Source organism: Lichenostomus cassidix, chromosome 1Aa, assembly GCF_008360975.1.
Source record: "Lichenostomus cassidix isolate B80296 chromosome 1Aa, HeHo_3.0, whole genome shotgun sequence".
NCBI classification, from domain to species: Eukaryota; Metazoa; Chordata; class Aves; order Passeriformes; family Meliphagidae; genus Lichenostomus; species Lichenostomus cassidix.
This window is the reverse complement of record NC_139480.1, coordinates 46,063,487-46,080,406: the sequence shown is the minus strand read 5'-3', so window position 1 is coordinate 46,080,406 and position 16,920 is coordinate 46,063,487. Positions and strand designations below refer to the sequence as shown.

Sequence of the window (16,920 nt, the reverse complement as noted above, 5' to 3'; positions counted from 1 at the left end):
TTCCGCAATATGTTTACCATTAAACGATATGCAAACATACGCACAGCGTGTCTCTGACATACAACTGGCACTATGATCCCGAAAAAGACAGTGCACCTCGAAAAACAAATTAGATTTACATTCCTCGGCGGCAACAACATCGTGCACCCCGTGACATACACGTCGCTCCCCGCCGAAGGTGCACAGCTTGCCCTGCGTGCGGCACTACCATCGCTCTGTGCCTCCCGAAACACACACCGCTCTGCTCCCAACGACATCGTCCCTCTCCTCCCGCACACACACACCGCTGTCCGCCGATTTACACACGTATTGCTTCGTTCCCGAAGGAAAGCTCATTGCTCCGCACTGTCTGACAAACGAATCGCTGTGCGCCCGACGATGCACGCAGCATCCCGTATCTCTGAGTCTGCCGAAACACACATCGCTCTGCGTCGTCGTCCCCACACACTGCCCACCCGCTGCCCGAAGCACATCGCTCAGCGCCCTCAATCCGCATTACCCTTACGTCTCGACACACAGAGCTCAGAGCACCTCCCGACAAATACATCACTCTGCTCCCTACGACATACAGCAGCTCCTGAGCGCAGCAAACACACACATCGTTCTGCACCAGCTGAAAAGCATTTTTCAACTCCTGTTAGCGCCCACATCGTTTCTGTCCTCCCCGACGGCGGCTTCATTCTGATCCCCGACGGCCGAACTCATCACTCTGCTGCTTCCTTATACACGCATCGCTCCGCGCCGAAGGAAAGACACATCGCTCTGCACCGGCTGACACACAGCTCAGTCAGCGCCCGACGGCGCACACTTCTCTCCCGATGACACACGCATCGCTCTGCTCTTCAAACGACAAACACATCGCTTTGCTCTTTCCTGACACACGCATTCCTCGGCGGACACACACACCGCCTCACTCCGCGCTCGCGGTATCCCCACAGCTGTGCCACGCGAAAAACGCTGCATTTTGGTACCCAGGATAGACAAATGTCCTCGTATATGGATCTAAGGCGACAACTACATCACTCTACAGCCCACGAGAGCTCACTGTGCTCCACAACCCCATATCGTAAAGCACTCCCCACCCGAACGAAGAGCATATAGCTGGCAGCGGAAAACAACTTCCTTCTCCCAGGGCACCGAGGCTCTCACCAAGTACACCAGCTACAAGTACGCTGCTTCTGCTCCCTGTGTCAGACCTCCCGGACGCAAAGGCTGCATTAAGAGCATTAAGAGCTACCACCTTTTCAGTATGAGAGCTGATACTATGGTGATTTGTACATTCCTGTCCCTTTATTTTTATTTTTTTTTTCAGAAAAAGATGGGTAACGAAGTGAAAGCATTGTAAATTGCAAGGAAAGGGGGATGCGCATTGCCAACGGTAAACGGATGTATTCTAGATTTTCTTCAAAGGAGCAGGGAACGTTCATGACTCGCTTAAAAACCCGTGGGAGCCCGCTTTTGCTGTATGCACAGACTGGGGGCGGCGTGTTAGACAACAAATGAACGCTGTTAGTGGTCTCAAAACAGCCAAAACAAACTTGTTCCTGACCGCTGGTACGTGATGTTTACCTGTGAGCTACCCGAACGGGACACGGTATGAATCGGGAGCATTTAAAGCACGGGCAGTTCCATACGACCGCGTGCGATTTACTTTAAGTTCTTTTCATTTTGAGCAAAATGCTGCGAGATGGATGCCCGATCTCCTTTACTACTCCGCAATGTGCTCTCTCGCGGGCGGCCGGGGAAAGTAAAGCGAAACGCTGCTCAGCGTTCTCGCCCCCGACCTACACAGTTCCGCAAGGCAGCACCGAGCTCAACTTCCCTGGGTCTGCTATTTCCCGGCTTTCGTCCCCCTGTCCACACCGCCGTTTCCCCACACCCCCCAAACTCCGCCGCAGAGCAGCGTTTCGAGCTGGAGCTGGGGGCGGGCGGGCAGAGCCGGGGCCGCGCCGCCGCAGCGCTCGGTCCGACCTGAGCGAGGACTGCACGGAGCCTCTCCGCCCTCCCTCCCCTCCAGGGCGGTCCCAGCAGCGCCACACGCTCCTCCCCACACGGCACTGATTGGTGGCGCTCGCGGCTCGCAGCCCGCGCTCCCTTCACCGGCCGCGCTCCCCGCAAGAGCCCCAGCGCTCCCACCGTGCCGGGGCAGCAGCCAGGAACGCTTTGCTTCGGCCAGACGCGTCGGCTGATGCTGCGCCCTCAGCCTTTCTGCCGCTCCCCTGAACCGATCGCGGCTACTGTGAGCGGGAAGAAACCGCGAGCCCGAAGGGAAAGGAAAGGCTGCCGACCACAGCTTTAGCCAGTAATCCAGAGGCCAGGGATGAAGGCGGGAGGAGCGGGTTTGGAAAAAAAGGAGCGAGCCCAAGGCGTGAGCGACGAGACGGCGCCGCACTGCTCGCCTGCGGAGCTGCCGCCGCCGTGAGCTCAGCAAAGCGCGGGCGGAACGGGGAGGGGGCGGGGCGAGGGGAGGGCACGATTCCCGCTGGGAGGCGGGGCTTTCCCGGGGCTCGCGCCAAGAGTCCAATGGCAGCCGGCCGGTCTCGCGCGGGCGGCCAATCGGCGCGGGCGCTCGGGCTATAAATAGGAGCGCGGGAGAGCCGTTAGTGCATTGTTAGCTGTGGTTAGTGAGCGGTTCTGGGTGCAGTTGTTTTGGAGCTATGGCGCGCACGAAGCAGACAGCGCGTAAGTCGACGGGCGGGAAGGCGCCCCGCAAGCAGCTGGCCACCAAGGCTGCCCGCAAGAGCGCGCCGGCCACGGGCGGCGTGAAGAAGCCGCACCGCTACCGGCCCGGCACGGTGGCGCTGCGCGAGATCCGGCGCTACCAGAAGTCGACGGAGCTGCTGATCCGCAAGCTGCCCTTCCAGCGGCTGGTGCGCGAGATCGCGCAGGACTTCAAGACCGACCTGCGCTTCCAGAGCTCGGCCGTGATGGCGCTGCAGGAGGCCAGCGAGGCGTACCTGGTGGGGCTCTTCGAGGACACCAACCTGTGTGCCATCCACGCCAAGCGCGTCACCATCATGCCCAAGGACATCCAGCTGGCGCGCCGCATCCGCGGCGAGCGCGCCTAAGTTTTCTGCCTGAGTCTTCCTGGCCAGGCACGGAGGCAGTTCACGAGACCCAAAGGCTCTTTTAAGAGCCACTACATGCACAATAAAAGAGCTGTGGCGCTGCTTTGAAATGTTTTCTTGGCTGTGGGGGCAGCGACCTTAAAGGGGTGGGAGGAGTGTTTTTATTTGAGAATACTGAGCTTGTATATGAGATACATGATTTACGGAAGGATTTGTTTAAAGTTTCTTTGCAAATTGCGCTTTGATGCAATAAAAATTGCAATAGGCTCCGGGGATTTTTTCTTTTTTCAGGAGACGGATAGTTTTAAGTGCATAGCTCTTAAGCCTAGTGCAACCGCAGACTCGTTTATACACTTCGCCCTCCCCTCTCAGAGCTGTTGTCAGGCACATACACAGGGATGTGAAATCCATTCTGCCTGAGACTCTGCCCTCCATAGACTACTATATAAACTTCGTATTTCCTCCCTTCGATTTTATTGCTCTCCCACACCAGCTGTTCGTAAAGCAGAAGGATCTCCTTGCAAAACCTCACAGATTATTTGTAAATAAAATTTAGACCCTTATGGGGTTTTAGAATATTTTGTATGACGAAGCTCAGTGACATGAGACTTGGAAAAAAAAAATTGACGTCGAGGCCATAAAAATCTAATATTCCACGCTAAAAGATATTAAGGAATCCTGCAAATTTCAAAGCAGCAAAACAGCCCTCTTCATAGTGGCTTTTAGAAAAGGAGACTTTGGGTCTTCATGGGCTGCCTCTGTTCTCTGTCGAGTAGATTATGATTTTATGAGCCACCAATGCTTTCATTTACAAAACTTTCTCTCGTATTTTGTGTCCATTATTTAAATTTCAGTCCTATATGTCCTACTTATGTAACTTCTAAGTCTTTCAAGTCCCATTTGCATAATGTCCCTTGGCACCAGTTTTTCATCAGTTTTCCCTACATATCTAAACCTGAGGTCTTAACCCATGCTGTAAAACGAAAAGTGACAGAAAATTCCGAAACACTCATAAGGGGGCAGCAGAGACTGCTAATCACTAAGAAATCACTATTCAGTTCTGCAGCAATTAACAAGCCAGTATTAGGATTCTTAGCATAATAAAACGAAATACCAGGAAACTGTTTAATAATTCTGAGCATGTTTTAAACAAATTTTATCATTCACGTCGGGAAGACTAATGTAGCATAGGACTACAAAAAGTTTTCCTATTAAATTCTTGAAGACACTTTGAAAACATGGCATTTATGTGTTGTACGAATGTGAGGGGAGAGAGCACGCACAAAACCAACATGAATCAGGGGGGTTAATCTCCAAGCAAGCACACGATTATGTTGAGAATAAAAGTGCTGTTGAAACTAAGAAATTAAAGCTCTTTTACTGAAAAGGTGGGTGGCTCTTAAAAGAGCCTTTGGGTTAAACGGTACTTGCAAAAGGCGTTTACTTGGAGCTGGTGTACTTGGTGACAGCCTTGGTGCCCTCGGACACGGCGTGCTTGGCCAGCTCGCCGGGCAGCAGCAGCCGCACGGCCGTCTGGATCTCCCGCGACGTGATGGTGGAGCGCTTGTTGTAGTGCGCCAGGCGAGACGCCTCGCCGGCGATGCGCTCGAAGATGTCGTTGACGAACGAGTTCATGATGCCCATGGCCTTGGACGAGATGCCCGTGTCGGGGTGCACCTGCTTCAGCACCTTGTACACGTAGATCGAGTAGCTCTCCTTGCGGCTCTTCTTGCGCTTCTTGTCGCCCTTCTTCTGCGTCTTGGTCACCGCCTTCTTGGAGCCCTTCTTGGGCGCGGGGGCGGACTTGGCTGGCTCGGGCATGGCCGCAAGAACAAGGTTCTTACTGAATCAATAAAACAACCAACTACACACAACGGCGACACCGATGCGGCAGCCGGCTTTATAGCAGCTCTGCCGACAGCGCCGCATCGCTATTGGCTCTCGTTCGGCTCTTCGCCCAGCGCCGAGCCTCGCGATTGGACGCGTCTCGATTCGCCTTCTCATTGGCTGTGGAAACAGTTCTTTTTTCTCAGCCAATCAGAACACGCAATGCCGATCATCCCGAGTTGTATATAAAGCAGGGTTCGCACCAACTCTGCAAACTCTTCCGTGTCACCGGAGCTGCTGATATCGCTGCTGAATCGCTGTTGTCGCTGAGATGTCTGGTCGCGGCAAGCAGGGCGGTAAGGCGCGGGCCAAGGCCAAGTCGCGCTCGTCGCGGGCCGGGCTGCAGTTCCCCGTGGGCCGCGTGCACCGCCTGCTGCGCAAGGGCAACTACGCGGAGCGCGTGGGCGCCGGCGCGCCCGTGTACCTGGCGGCCGTGCTGGAGTACCTGACGGCCGAGATCCTGGAGCTGGCGGGCAACGCGGCCCGCGACAACAAGAAGACGCGCATCATCCCCCGCCACCTGCAGCTCGCCATCCGCAACGACGAGGAGCTCAACAAGCTGCTGGGCAAGGTGACGATCGCGCAGGGCGGCGTGCTGCCCAACATCCAGGCCGTGCTGCTGCCCAAGAAGACCGACAGCCACAAGGCTAAAGCCAAGTGAATGTTTATTGAGGCTAACTAAAACAAAGGCTCTTTTCAGAGCCGCCCACATTGGTCATAAAGGGTTGAGTCACTGCAGTTTTGATAATCTAGTGAATGCAAACGGAAACATATAAGTTACTCGTTTCCATTTTTTAAAATATGCTATTCTCCATTCTAGTCTGCCTGTTTCTGTACAGAAGTTGTTCTAATGCAAGTTGGGTTTTATTTCAGAACCTATGCTTTTACCTTGGATTAAATGTCCTCCTTTATGCCTTCTGATAATTTTTAAATTATCTAAAATAAAGTTATGTTTGACAACACTGATAATTTCAATGCGTTAGTGGTCGTAAGTAGGGGTTTTATAGTGGTGTAAATATCACATGTCCTGGCTAACCAGTTCTGACTTTGTTGTAAGAACTCTCTTCAGTACCTATAAGTCTTATTAGCAACCTGGATTTTCTGTTCTCTTTGGTACTAAATAGGAGCTGATCACTTCACCCTCTTGTTTCAGAGAAAGCAGAATGGGAAGGGGAACAAAACATGCATGCTAAAGATGAGGCCCTGAATAAAATCACACGGTAATGTCAGTGACCTTGAATGAATTCTTTCACAACAGGAGGGGTGTTTCTAGCCTTGGGCCCCTGTCTGATCCATTCTTGCTGCATTTTAACACTCAGATATGAAAGAGTTCCACTGGCTTTCCTTAGCAGAATTGTAGAACACCAGGAAAAGGTTTCAGGCAGGGAAGAGCTGTCAGTGTTCTCATGGAGTGGTCTGATGTCATGTGCCACTACAGTGGTGGTCACTGTGTTACACTGGAAAGAGCATTATCATTTTTTTTTTTTTCTTGCACTGATCACCGAATCCATGCCCTATTCTCCCTGTGGTGTGGAGAATTTCCAGACAGCACTTCTGGAGAATTTTAGGGTTAAGCGAGTCCTTTAAAAAGTTACTGCAGGTCAGTGCTGCTTTAAAGTTTGTTTCTTTCGTCTGGTGCTGCCCTGCTGCCTTCTGATTTCCTTCTGGCTTTTGTGGGGCTCCTCCTGGCTTATTTTTCCCTTAGCATCTCCTGCATGCTCTTGGCTGCAGAGGCCAGCAGCTTCCTGACTTAGAGACTCTGTCTTGCATTTCGTAGCACTGAAGGAAGAGGAGCAGTTTTCAACATGACCATTTTTTCCCCCCCATCTCTATCATCCACTATAGGGAAAAAGAGATATGGGCTAACATCTGTGACCCGGTGTTCACTGACTTGAATTTTCCTAATACTGAGTTGGTGATAAATTCACCCTTGCACAGGGGAAGGAAGCTTGCGCTTTACATTCCCATCTGTGTCCTGTCATTCTTTCATTATCCATATAATGAAACTGAATCCAATCTGATTATTGGATTGTAGCAAACAATCGGAAAGGCTTCTAGGAGAAACCGTGGGTGCATCATCTCGATGTTGTGAGTGGTTTGAAATTCTGGTTTGTGGACTTCCAACAGAAAAATTTTATGGGTCTCTTTCCCTTATAAAAGTATGCTATGATATCAAGAGCCCAATGGTAATAGTAAAAAAGATAATATAATTAATAATTATTGTTGTTGTAATTCCTCTTTTTTTTGTTTCTGCTAAAGAATATGTTTAGTCATGATATAGTTCTAGTTTCGAAATACCTGTATGGGAAATAAAGCCAAAAAATAAAGATATGGCTACATGAGGTCTAAATTATGAAGGGCTGCAGGACCTTGAAAGTATATTGAACAGCCAGACATTTTTGGTGAATATACTTTAGAGATGTGATTTTCCAAAACCGGGGCAAGTGGGCGGACAGGTTTTGAAAACATAAGTATTTCCTAATGATGGTGTGAACACCAGCAATCTCCTATCATCAGCACAGATGCACTCCCGGGTATCTTTGACAATAGCTTGTTTTTGCAACAGCAGAACGGGAGAGGAAGGTTAAAATGCCTCCTCGGGCTCGTGTTAATGGGAGCACTTCGCAACTCTGACGGGACAAACCTCTAGGCAGAGCATCACCAACACCCCATTTTCCCCCTACCCTCCCCTGCCAGCCTTGTCCCACTCCCACATCCCACATCCATCACTACACGTCCCTCTTCACCCCCCGTGCTTGATTTTTTTTGGTTTTGTTTTGTGGGGTTTTTGGTTGGTTTGTTTGTTTTATTTTTTTTATTTTGTTGTGTGTTTTGTGATTTAATTGCACAAGTTTCATCTGGGCACGTTGAAGAGAAGAGCTCGGCTGAAGCTGAGTTGTTCTCATTGCTGCATGAATACAGCAGGCAGGAGCGAGTTACAGAGTGGAAGGTTCCCACCAGGAACCATCATTTCTCCAGAGACGATAAAACCCTTTGGATTTGATGATCCAGTCGTGACAAGCAGATATTTTCCTGCTCCCTGTCCGGAGCCAGGGACGGTGATTGAAGGATTAATCCACCTCCAGGAGGAGGGAAATGGTGGGGTAACAGAGCAAGACTTTGCAGTGGGAATGGAGGTGTTTCGGGGTGTGGGGAAGGCAAAGGAAAGCTTTGGATATGTCCTGGAAGGACAGAGCAGGGCCCTGGATTTTTAAATCCAGGAACAAGGTATTTCTCTTAACTTCCCCCCCCCACCTCCCAAATAAAGTATTTTTTTACTCTTCCATTGTCGAGAAACAAACACATAGGGTAAAGCAGAAGAGTGGACATTATTTAATTCAGATAAATACTGTTAATTAATCCCAGTATTTTTTCAGTTTCCCCCGGTTCTTTACACCCTGTGTCATTTCCTGGTGAGAAATATAATCTCCCATGCAAATGTTCTCAGGTGGAAAATACTGTAAAAATGAAGAGTAGATTTACCTGGCCTAATTGTGTTAGGAGAAGGATTACTCACCCTGATTGCCCTTATCAATGCTCTGGAAACCCCCATTTTTGTATTGTTTTCCTGTCAATGCACAACCAAAGCTGCTATGGCAAGTCTGAAGTACAACACATACACATCCTGTGAGGTTTTGCATAACATTTAAGTATCAGTTAAAGCTAAAACTCCAGCAGCTACCTATGCCTGTGAAATGTAACCATTTCACTTCTTTCATGGGTTTTGTAGCAGCAATTTCCAAAGCTTCCACAAGCAGACAGGGGAACTGACTCAGATAAATTTGGCTTCCTGGGCCAGCTGAGCTGAGTCCAGGCACTCAGGTTTGCCTGTGATGCACTCGGTGCAGTCTGCTGATGCTTGGAGCACAAGTGGAGGCACCTCTCTTTAAAGACATATTTTGATGTATAGAAAGATTTGGGGCTATGCCATTCCTAGGGTAATTTTTGTCCTCTTTTCTAACTGGGATACTAAAGACACTAACCTGTGTTTGTAACACATTCTGCTGTGTCCCCAGAGAATAAGGAAAAAAAAACCCAACTTGATCATGTGGAGTGTTCAGATTGTTTACTCTTGCAGTGGCTGCTTCTTGCTACAAAAGGAAAAGAAGATGAATACCAGAGATATGTGCATTTCTTCACAGCTCTGATGTTGCACAAAGGCAGGTCAATATTCTTTACTCCGTCTGAAGTCTGAAATTTCAGATATAACTCTCTGTGTGTGCTCTCCTCTTATTGCAGGAATTATTGCTTCCATTTTTCTATGACCTTTACAAGTAAAAAAGAACAAAAAACCAAAAAAAAACCCCTATGCAATATAAGTAGGACTACCAGTAAAGAAAGGGTGTGGATTTTAGGTGAGATTGAAATTCCAATCTGTTCTGTAACTCTTTTCAATCCACTTATTTTCTAGTTGTAAATGGAAATATGTCCAGAATTGCTTCCTGGGTTTTCAGTGTTACAAATGAAAGGATGAACCTTTGGGATTAATACCTACTATCATTTTTGACAAGGAACAGCTACTTCATCAGGACTGCTGTCAAATAATTTAGTTATTTGTGCCATGAAAGAAACCTAACCCAAAACTAAAAATAACTTTTCCACCTACATGGGCCTCTGTTCTGTGACCCCATTCCTTGAGGAAAGAGCTTCCCCTGTGCATTATAAGGCTTCTTCCTTCCTTGCAGGTGTGTGAGATGGAAAGGGAGAAGTTCCCAGCTGCATTCCCATCTACTTTCAATCCCATTCTCCTGTGACATTTGTATTATGTCTTGAGCTTTGCTGTTCATTGAAAGACACAATCCTGAGAGCAGGTTTTCGGGACCTGGTCTTGATTTTTTCCATTTAAAATCTGACCTTCACAGATTTTCATCACTGGCCAAAAACATTACATCAAGGTGTTGAGAATAATTATTTTTTCCTAGTTGCAGTCAATACTTTCTCCTGCAATGGTAATTTTTTTATTTAAAATGGAAAAGAATGTCTCTGGGAAACTAACACTGCAATAATTTGCGCTGTGTGTCAAGTAATTACAATGTGTGGCCATTTTAAAAAATTAGATTTGTATGCAGATATTGCAAACAAAAAACCTCCAACCCCCCCACCCCAAAAACACACACAAAAAAAAAAAATCCCAAAAATTGATACAGTCAATGTGATTTATTTAGGTTTTGGTCCAGGTATATGGTGTTTATTTGTCATTTCTGATTCACTGTTCAGTCAGTTAACTAGAGACTACAGTTATTTGTTTTCCCAGCTGCTGTATTTCACTCTTGCAGGAATAAAAGCAGAGGGTGCTTTTTTAAAAAAAAAAACGTGATGCTGAACAAACATAAATTTTACTGTAGGCATGGCTCCCTAGAGATGATATATGTCTTTCTATGAAGGCTACTAACTTCATTATTCCGTAAAAATAACTGCTGTACCAGGATGATGTATTTGAACCCTGTCCCATCTTAATGTTGCTGGGTGATGTCATCTGGGTAGAGCACCTTTAAAAATACAAAAGAGCACTGCTTTTAAATAAATAGGAAAGAACAGTAAAAGACATGAATGATGGAAGAATGAGCTGTCATATGATTTTACATTCACACTATTTGCACTAGTGGTTTTGAATGTTAGTCTTATTGCGGCATTAAATTTTTATGTTTGTTATTTTTGCTGAGCTTAAATCCCACTACTTTACCTCTGGTGAAAAAAACCAAGTATGAAAAAGGTTCCATGGTAGTAGCTCTTTGTCAGTTCAGAGACTTTCACTTCTCAACACTTAAAAAAATAAGAGTTGTGTTACAATCAAATCTGATGTCAAATTCTCTGTTCACATTATAGCCCCTTAGTTTTGCCTCATCATTCATGCTGAAATTGAAAGAAACTATCTGTAACATTTTGCTTTCTGTTGAGTGAAGAATTTCACGGGCCTAGAAACAGTTTCACATATTGAAACAATCTACTAAAAAAAGAGAATCCTCTGAATTTCTGTGACAGCTGCTAATGAAGTGTGCAACACAGAGCATGCAAAGCCAGGAAAGGTAAAATGTAAAATGTAAAATGAGCACTTCTGAGCTCCGAGGCCAAAAGGCATCACTGATCTCCTACCTCAAATCAGGCAGCAGGGCTGTCCCATGATGACTCTTGTTTGAACTACAGTATTTTTACATGACTGGTTATACAGAATAGCCACTGACAAATTCTTCTGGTGATCACCTTCACTGCCAAAATATGAGCATTTCTGTGTGCTGATATGATCCTGTTCTAGTGACCCAGGTACTCTTTAAAAAGCCTAGAAACTGGGCTACCCCAGGTTTTATTATTATTTTAAGGTATTAGATATATACAGGCGGGGAGAAAAAGAAATCTATGTTTCAGAGTTTGCACTTAAACACTTGGAGAGGCGGCAAAATACCATTTCAAGCTGGTGAAGAGTACAGAGAATGCTTCTTCCCACTGGTTATCTGAAATCCAATCTGAGAAGTCCCCAGAACCCTTCAAATTGAAATGAACTTTCATTAGGTAATAGGTGGCAGATTTACAAGAGATCTGGTGCCTGTCTCGTTACCTGTATACCAAAAAATAATCAAGTCAGCACTGGAGAGCTGACTTGTGATTCTGTAGTCCCCGTATGAATTAAGTATATTCAGTAGTTCACAATATATACTTGACATTTAGAATTATTCAGATCCTGTTTGAAAGTGATAATGGCTTTTATCTGCATCCATGGTGGCATGTAATTATCCAAGAATGTGATGGAGTGATTCAGTAAGCCTACAGTTTGAGACTAATTAGTAGCTGATAAACTGATACCTTGCAAAGACAGCCCAGAGTTGCTACTGTCTTAGTATTTAATAGGTGTAATACAATTAGTGACAGATAAGTGCAGAAAGGGTCAGATAGGTTTGAAAAAAAATTAATCTACACATTTTTCCTTAGTTGCAAGAGGAACCTAAAGCAGTCAAGAGGAGAAGCTGATCAAGTTACTGTAAAAAAAAAAAAACCAAAACAACCAAACACATGAACAGTAGAATTATTAAGATAAATGGCGAAGATAAATGATTTTAGAAAGTACTTCTGAGTTGTACTGATCACTGGGTTAGTAGTAAGAGCTTAAGATAAATGTCACTTGTTGCAAAATAAATTATTTTATAGTGCAGTGCAGTGAACTCACCTCTTAATTCTGCCACAAAAACAAAACCCCCAAAGACCGAGCACCACAAGTGATAGATCATACTATAGCAGTGCAGCACATGGCTAAGTATTCAGTCATAATTTCGATTCTTTCCCGACTAGAAAAATTCAGAAATATTTCTATCCTTTATTTTACAACACATGTAATATGTAAAAGCTCAATAGTAAGATTTTGCTCGTGTATAACACGATAATGAAAATTGTAGGAACCATAAAGAAAAACCAGTATCACCTAAAAAAAAACATACTAAGCCCCCAATTAAAAAAAAATACATTGTTGATTTATTGTGTAGCTAGTAAGTTCTCATAAACACAGAAAACTGGAGCAGCATTTTAGCAGAATAAGATATAAGAAGACAGCTAAAAAAAGCCCAAAACAATGAAAGCGCTCCTTAAAGGTAAGATTCCAAAGAAAGACTTTTAAAAGGTATTTTACCTTACTCGATTGTTCAGCTCTTTTATGGAAAAAGTGGGTGGCTCTTAAAAGAGCCTTTGGGTTAAACGGTATTTGCAAAAGCACCTTACTTGGAGCTGGTGTACTTGGTGACAGCCTTGGTGCCCTCGGACACGGCGTGCTTGGCCAGCTCGCCGGGCAGCAGCAGCCGCACGGCCGTCTGGATCTCCCGCGACGTGATGGTGGAGCGCTTGTTGTAGTGCGCCAGGCGAGACGCCTCGCCGGCGATGCGCTCGAAGATGTCGTTGACGAACGAGTTCATGATGCCCATGGCCTTGGACGAGATGCCCGTGTCGGGGTGCACCTGCTTCAGCACCTTGTACACGTATATCGAGTAGCTCTCCTTGCGGCTCTTCTTGCGCTTCTTGTCGCCCTTCTTCTGCGTCTTGGTCACCGCCTTCTTGGAGCCCTTCTTGGGCGCGGGGGCAGATTTAGCCGGCTCGGGCATGGCAATTTCTGCTTGTCTCCTACGAACAACAAATACGCTTCAGGAGCAATCCGGGAGCGAAGTAAGGAGAGCGGCTGCGTGCCACGTATTTATAGCTCCCATATGCAAATGAGTAGCATCGGCAGTGCACATTTTGATTGGTCAGACCACTAAACACGTCATCGCTCCCCAGTAGTCGTGTTTGATTGGTCAGAATTCGATTCGCCTTCTCATTGGCTGTCCACCGAGACCTATTTCTCAGCCTATCAGCGCAGGGACGAGATACTAAAGCGAGAGCGGAGCTGGAGCTCTGAGTTTCTGCTCCGCTGTGCTGCAGGTCCTGCGGGAGGAGAGCGAGCGAGGGAAGATGTCTGGTCGCGGCAAGCAGGGCGGTAAGGCGCGGGCCAAGGCCAAGTCGCGCTCGTCGCGGGCCGGGCTGCAGTTCCCCGTGGGCCGCGTGCACCGCCTGCTGCGCAAGGGCAACTACGCGGAGCGCGTGGGCGCCGGCGCGCCCGTGTACCTGGCGGCCGTGCTGGAGTACCTGACGGCCGAGATCCTGGAGCTGGCGGGCAACGCGGCCCGCGACAACAAGAAGACGCGCATCATCCCCCGCCACCTGCAGCTCGCCATCCGCAACGACGAGGAGCTCAACAAGCTGCTGGGCAAGGTGACGATCGCGCAGGGCGGCGTGCTGCCCAACATCCAGGCCGTGCTGCTGCCCAAGAAGACCGACAGCCACAAGGCTAAAGCCAAGTGAGCGAAAAAGCAAAGTGACTCACTTCTCTTTTCTGGAGAAACCCAAAGGCTCTTTTCAGAGCCACCCACAATATCCTAAGAGAGCTGAGTTATCAAAAAATCTGGCATTTTATATTGATTACTCGAAAATCGAGTTTTATCTTTTTTTGTTCACTTGTTTATTAACAGTATTTTTGGCATAAAAATAATAGCAATGCATTTCATATTTTCGTCAAAGTCGTGCCCAAATGTCCTTCCCATGTAAGTTTGTCGTGGTATGGGTTATTTTCCTTTTAGTTCTTATGTCGGGGAACAGAGGAACACTATTCGTTGAGAGTTCCCGTCCCTCCCCCCTTTTCCGCCTCTTTCTTCTCCGAGTGGCTGACACAGTTCTGGAGATAAGAGGCGTAATCGTCTTCGGGGAGGGAGGGGGAAGGGCAGCAGGCCGGGATCTCCGCCGGCCAATCCTTGGGCAGGGCGGGCTTTTTCAATACGTAAAGCTCTTTCTTTCTTATCAGGAACAAAAGGATTGGGAGAGCTCAGAGCTATTTTCGTGTCAGTAAAGAAAACCCTCTCCTCCTCCCCCCCCACACAGACAAAGGCATTTACGGAGATACCTTAGGAGAAATAATACAATAGATTAGACATGGCTCAGTAGTAGCGTGCCTGGCAATTGCATTATTTTGTTACAAAATACATCTTTAAAAAAACATACATCCGATTTTTTATCAAATCATTATAAAACATTGTTTCCTGGTAGTCGAAGTAATTACTCGGAGGAAAAAAAAAAGTCTACACTTCCCTAAAGCCGCCGCGCTACACCGTGCTCGTTAGCATTTGTTTCGGAAATCCTAGAGAGAAAATAAACAAAAGACGCGATTGACCTCTTGAAGACTTACGAATTACTGGATCCTTACTGCAGGTTACGGACGACATCGGTGCATCAGCTCCTTTAGGGAAAATGTGGGTGGCTCTTAAAAGAGCCGTTGGATAACAAAATCTGTAGAGCAAAACTCTTCTGGAACGATTTACTTCTTTTTGGGCGCCGCTTTCTTTGCCTTGGCCGCTTTGGGTTTGGCTGCCTTGGGCTTGGCTGCTTTGGGCTTCACTGCCTTTGCCTTAGCCGGGCTCTTCGCTGCTTTCTTGGGCCGGCCTGCCTTTGCGGCTTTCTTGGGGCTCTTGGCTGCCTTCTTGGCCGCTGCGGCTGCCGGCTTCTTAGCCTTCTTGGGACTCTTCTTCACCGCCGCTGCCTTCTTGGGCTTCTTGGCAGCACTGGCGGGCTTCTTAGCCGCCGGCTTCTTGGCCTTGGCTGCAGCAGTTCTCTTCTTGGGAGCTTTCTCCTTCACTTCTCCGGGTTTCTTGTTGAGACGGAAAGACCCGGAGGCGCCGGTGCCCTTGGTCTGCACCAGCGTGCCCTTGCTGACGAGGCTCTTGAGCCCCAGCTTGATGCGGCTGTTGTTCTTCTCCACATCGTAGCCGCCGGCGGCCAGCGCCTTCTTGAGCGCGGCGAGCGAGAGCCCCTTGCGCTCCTTGGAGGCGGACACGGCCTTGGTGATCAGCTCGGTGACGCTGGGCCCCGCGGGCTTGCGGGCTTTGGAGCCGCTCGCCGCCTTCTTCGGCTTCTTGGCGGCGGCCTTGGCGCCGGGCGCGGGCGCATCGGGGGCGGCGGCGGGAGCGGTCTCGGACATCGCGGCGGCTTCCTCTGCGGAGCAGGCGAACACAATTGGGCTGGCCCGGGTCAGATGCTCGTATTTTTAGAGCTGAGCCGAGCGGTGATTGGTGGGTTGCAGAGCCCGCCCCGCTGCACGGCCGGGGAGCCCTTCGGTGTGCTCGATTTGTGTTTCTTTGGACTAACAAAAGTGTATTTTCCTCGGAATTTCTGCGACCAAATTGCCCGGTTTCCCCGGTGAGGGGGGAGAAGAGCAGGTACTTGCGTTCGGGAGAGTTTCCTGCGGCAAACACGCGATTTGAGTTTAAGGAGAGGCGATAAATCCCGTGTGCTGCTGCTGGAGAGACCTCTGAAGGGAGAAACTTTTGTTTTTCATTGCAAATTAAAAATTTCCTTTTGACATAAATGTTGCAGCAACAACTCAGTCTGATTCTTTAGAGGGTTTTCTTGGGGTCAAAGTTGAAATCTAACGATTTAAAGCTATTTTGACAGTTTAAATTGATTTTGAAGAGGAGGAAGTAACACAAACTCCTTTTTCAGCTCTGAATATGGATTAAGAACCGGTTCCTTTGACCATGTGTTTTACCTCCTAAAACGCTAAAGTCTAGTGAAATAGTGTCTCGTACAGCCTTCTATTTCACTTTCTATAGAAACATAAGCAATTTTGTTATTATCTGGAGGTTTATGAACATACAGTTGGTTTATTTTGCCTTCCTGGAATTTCAGTACAAGGGAGGCAAAGTTACCCTGCTGCCCTATGTGGGGTGTTTTCTTTTTGTTTGTTTTCCACATGAATTTTTCGACCAATTATTAAGTAAATCAAGCTATCTGCTTTTCATTTTCTATTTTAATTTGAAGTAAATAGTCATTTATTACCTTATGTTACAAAACTGCAGCTTTGTAAAAGAAAGCAATCTCCTAAACTTCTGGTGATGTTTATGGAAATTATCTTTGTCTCTGGTGATTTAAGATTTGCAAGGACTAGCATAGCAGTTTACTAACTATGCTCTTTGTTCCCAAAGAGTATTATCTTGTTATATATTTTCTCTAAAAGTAGTAGAATTGTAAACCATATTACTGTTTGGATTGTTTTATGTATCTCACAGAATGTGGCTACAAAAGGTTTAGCTAAAGCCTCTGAATTCTGAATCCTCTTCCCACTCTAAATAAAACCTACCTAATTATTACATTTACATTTGCATTTTACAACCATCACTGAAATAAGGAAATGTTTTTATGGCAAAAACTAGAGCACTTTGTGATAACCTGAGTTTTAACAAGGGGAGAGGTAGGCCATAGGTCATTCCTAAAGAACCAGGAAGGAATCAATCAATACTGATAGCTGGTTAGAGATGGTGTAATATGCTGAACAGAACAGAACTCTGGAATAATATTTCATTAATCTATAACTGATTATGAAAAAAGTGTATTACCATTGACTTTTGTACTTATTTAAGAATCACAAAGACTATACTACAGCCAGCCCTTTGGTATTAACTGA

The 16,920-nt window shown here is 47.0% G+C and overlaps 6 protein-coding genes across 6 annotated transcripts; 3 read left to right on the top strand and 3 right to left on the bottom strand.

Annotated features, from left to right (window-relative positions):
- Nucleotides 1–2,570: 2,570 nt before the first annotated feature.
- LOC146443648 (histone H3) lies at nucleotides 2,571–3,174 on the top strand. Its single transcript, XM_085079751.1, has one exon. The coding sequence runs from the start codon at nucleotides 2,658–2,660 to the stop codon at nucleotides 3,066–3,068; it is 411 nt and encodes a 136-aa protein (XP_084935877.1). The 5' UTR covers nucleotides 2,571–2,657; the 3' UTR covers nucleotides 3,069–3,174.
- A 1,290-nt stretch (nucleotides 3,175–4,464) lies between these two features.
- Nucleotides 4,465–4,925, bottom strand: LOC146443647 (histone H2B 1/2/3/4/6). The gene has a single exon (XM_085047782.1). It carries the CDS (start codon nucleotides 4,887–4,889, stop codon nucleotides 4,509–4,511), a length of 381 nt encoding a protein of 126 aa, XP_084903908.1. The 5' UTR covers nucleotides 4,890–4,925; the 3' UTR covers nucleotides 4,465–4,508.
- A 278-nt stretch (nucleotides 4,926–5,203) lies between these two features.
- Nucleotides 5,204–5,731, top strand: LOC146443646 (histone H2A-IV). The gene has a single exon (XM_085047771.1). The coding sequence runs from the start codon at nucleotides 5,227–5,229 to the stop codon at nucleotides 5,614–5,616; it is 390 nt and encodes a 129-aa protein (XP_084903897.1). The 5' UTR covers nucleotides 5,204–5,226; the 3' UTR covers nucleotides 5,617–5,731.
- Nucleotides 5,732–12,442: 6,711 nt separating this feature from the next.
- On the bottom strand, nucleotides 12,443–13,206 carry LOC146443645 (histone H2B 1/2/3/4/6). The gene has a single exon (XM_085047753.1). It carries the CDS (start codon nucleotides 13,034–13,036, stop codon nucleotides 12,656–12,658), a length of 381 nt encoding a protein of 126 aa, XP_084903879.1. The 5' UTR covers nucleotides 13,037–13,206; the 3' UTR covers nucleotides 12,443–12,655.
- A 65-nt stretch (nucleotides 13,207–13,271) lies between these two features.
- Nucleotides 13,272–13,842, top strand: LOC146443644 (histone H2A-IV). The gene has a single exon (XM_085047741.1). It carries the CDS (start codon nucleotides 13,383–13,385, stop codon nucleotides 13,770–13,772), a length of 390 nt encoding a protein of 129 aa, XP_084903867.1. The 5' UTR covers nucleotides 13,272–13,382; the 3' UTR covers nucleotides 13,773–13,842.
- A 63-nt stretch (nucleotides 13,843–13,905) lies between these two features.
- Nucleotides 13,906–15,487, bottom strand: LOC146443643 (histone H1-like). The gene has a single exon (XM_085047718.1). The coding sequence runs from the start codon at nucleotides 15,436–15,438 to the stop codon at nucleotides 14,779–14,781; it is 660 nt and encodes a 219-aa protein (XP_084903844.1). The 5' UTR covers nucleotides 15,439–15,487; the 3' UTR covers nucleotides 13,906–14,778.
- Between the last annotated feature and the right edge of the window lie 1,433 nt (nucleotides 15,488–16,920).

What these genes read in the sequence shown, in the direction of transcription:
- LOC146443645 (XM_085047753.1), bottom strand. Translation starts at nt 13,036, where the DNA reads ATGCCCGAGCCGGCTAAATCTGCCCCCGCGCCCAAGAAGGGCTCCAAG.
- LOC146443646 (XM_085047771.1), top strand. Translation starts at nt 5,227, where the DNA reads ATGTCTGGTCGCGGCAAGCAGGGCGGTAAGGCGCGGGCCAAGGCCAAG.
- LOC146443647 (XM_085047782.1), bottom strand. Translation starts at nt 4,889, where the DNA reads ATGCCCGAGCCAGCCAAGTCCGCCCCCGCGCCCAAGAAGGGCTCCAAG.
- LOC146443643 (XM_085047718.1), bottom strand. Translation starts at nt 15,438, where the DNA reads ATGTCCGAGACCGCTCCCGCCGCCGCCCCCGATGCGCCCGCGCCCGGC.
- LOC146443648 (XM_085079751.1), top strand. Translation starts at nt 2,658, where the DNA reads ATGGCGCGCACGAAGCAGACAGCGCGTAAGTCGACGGGCGGGAAGGCG.
- LOC146443644 (XM_085047741.1), top strand. Translation starts at nt 13,383, where the DNA reads ATGTCTGGTCGCGGCAAGCAGGGCGGTAAGGCGCGGGCCAAGGCCAAG.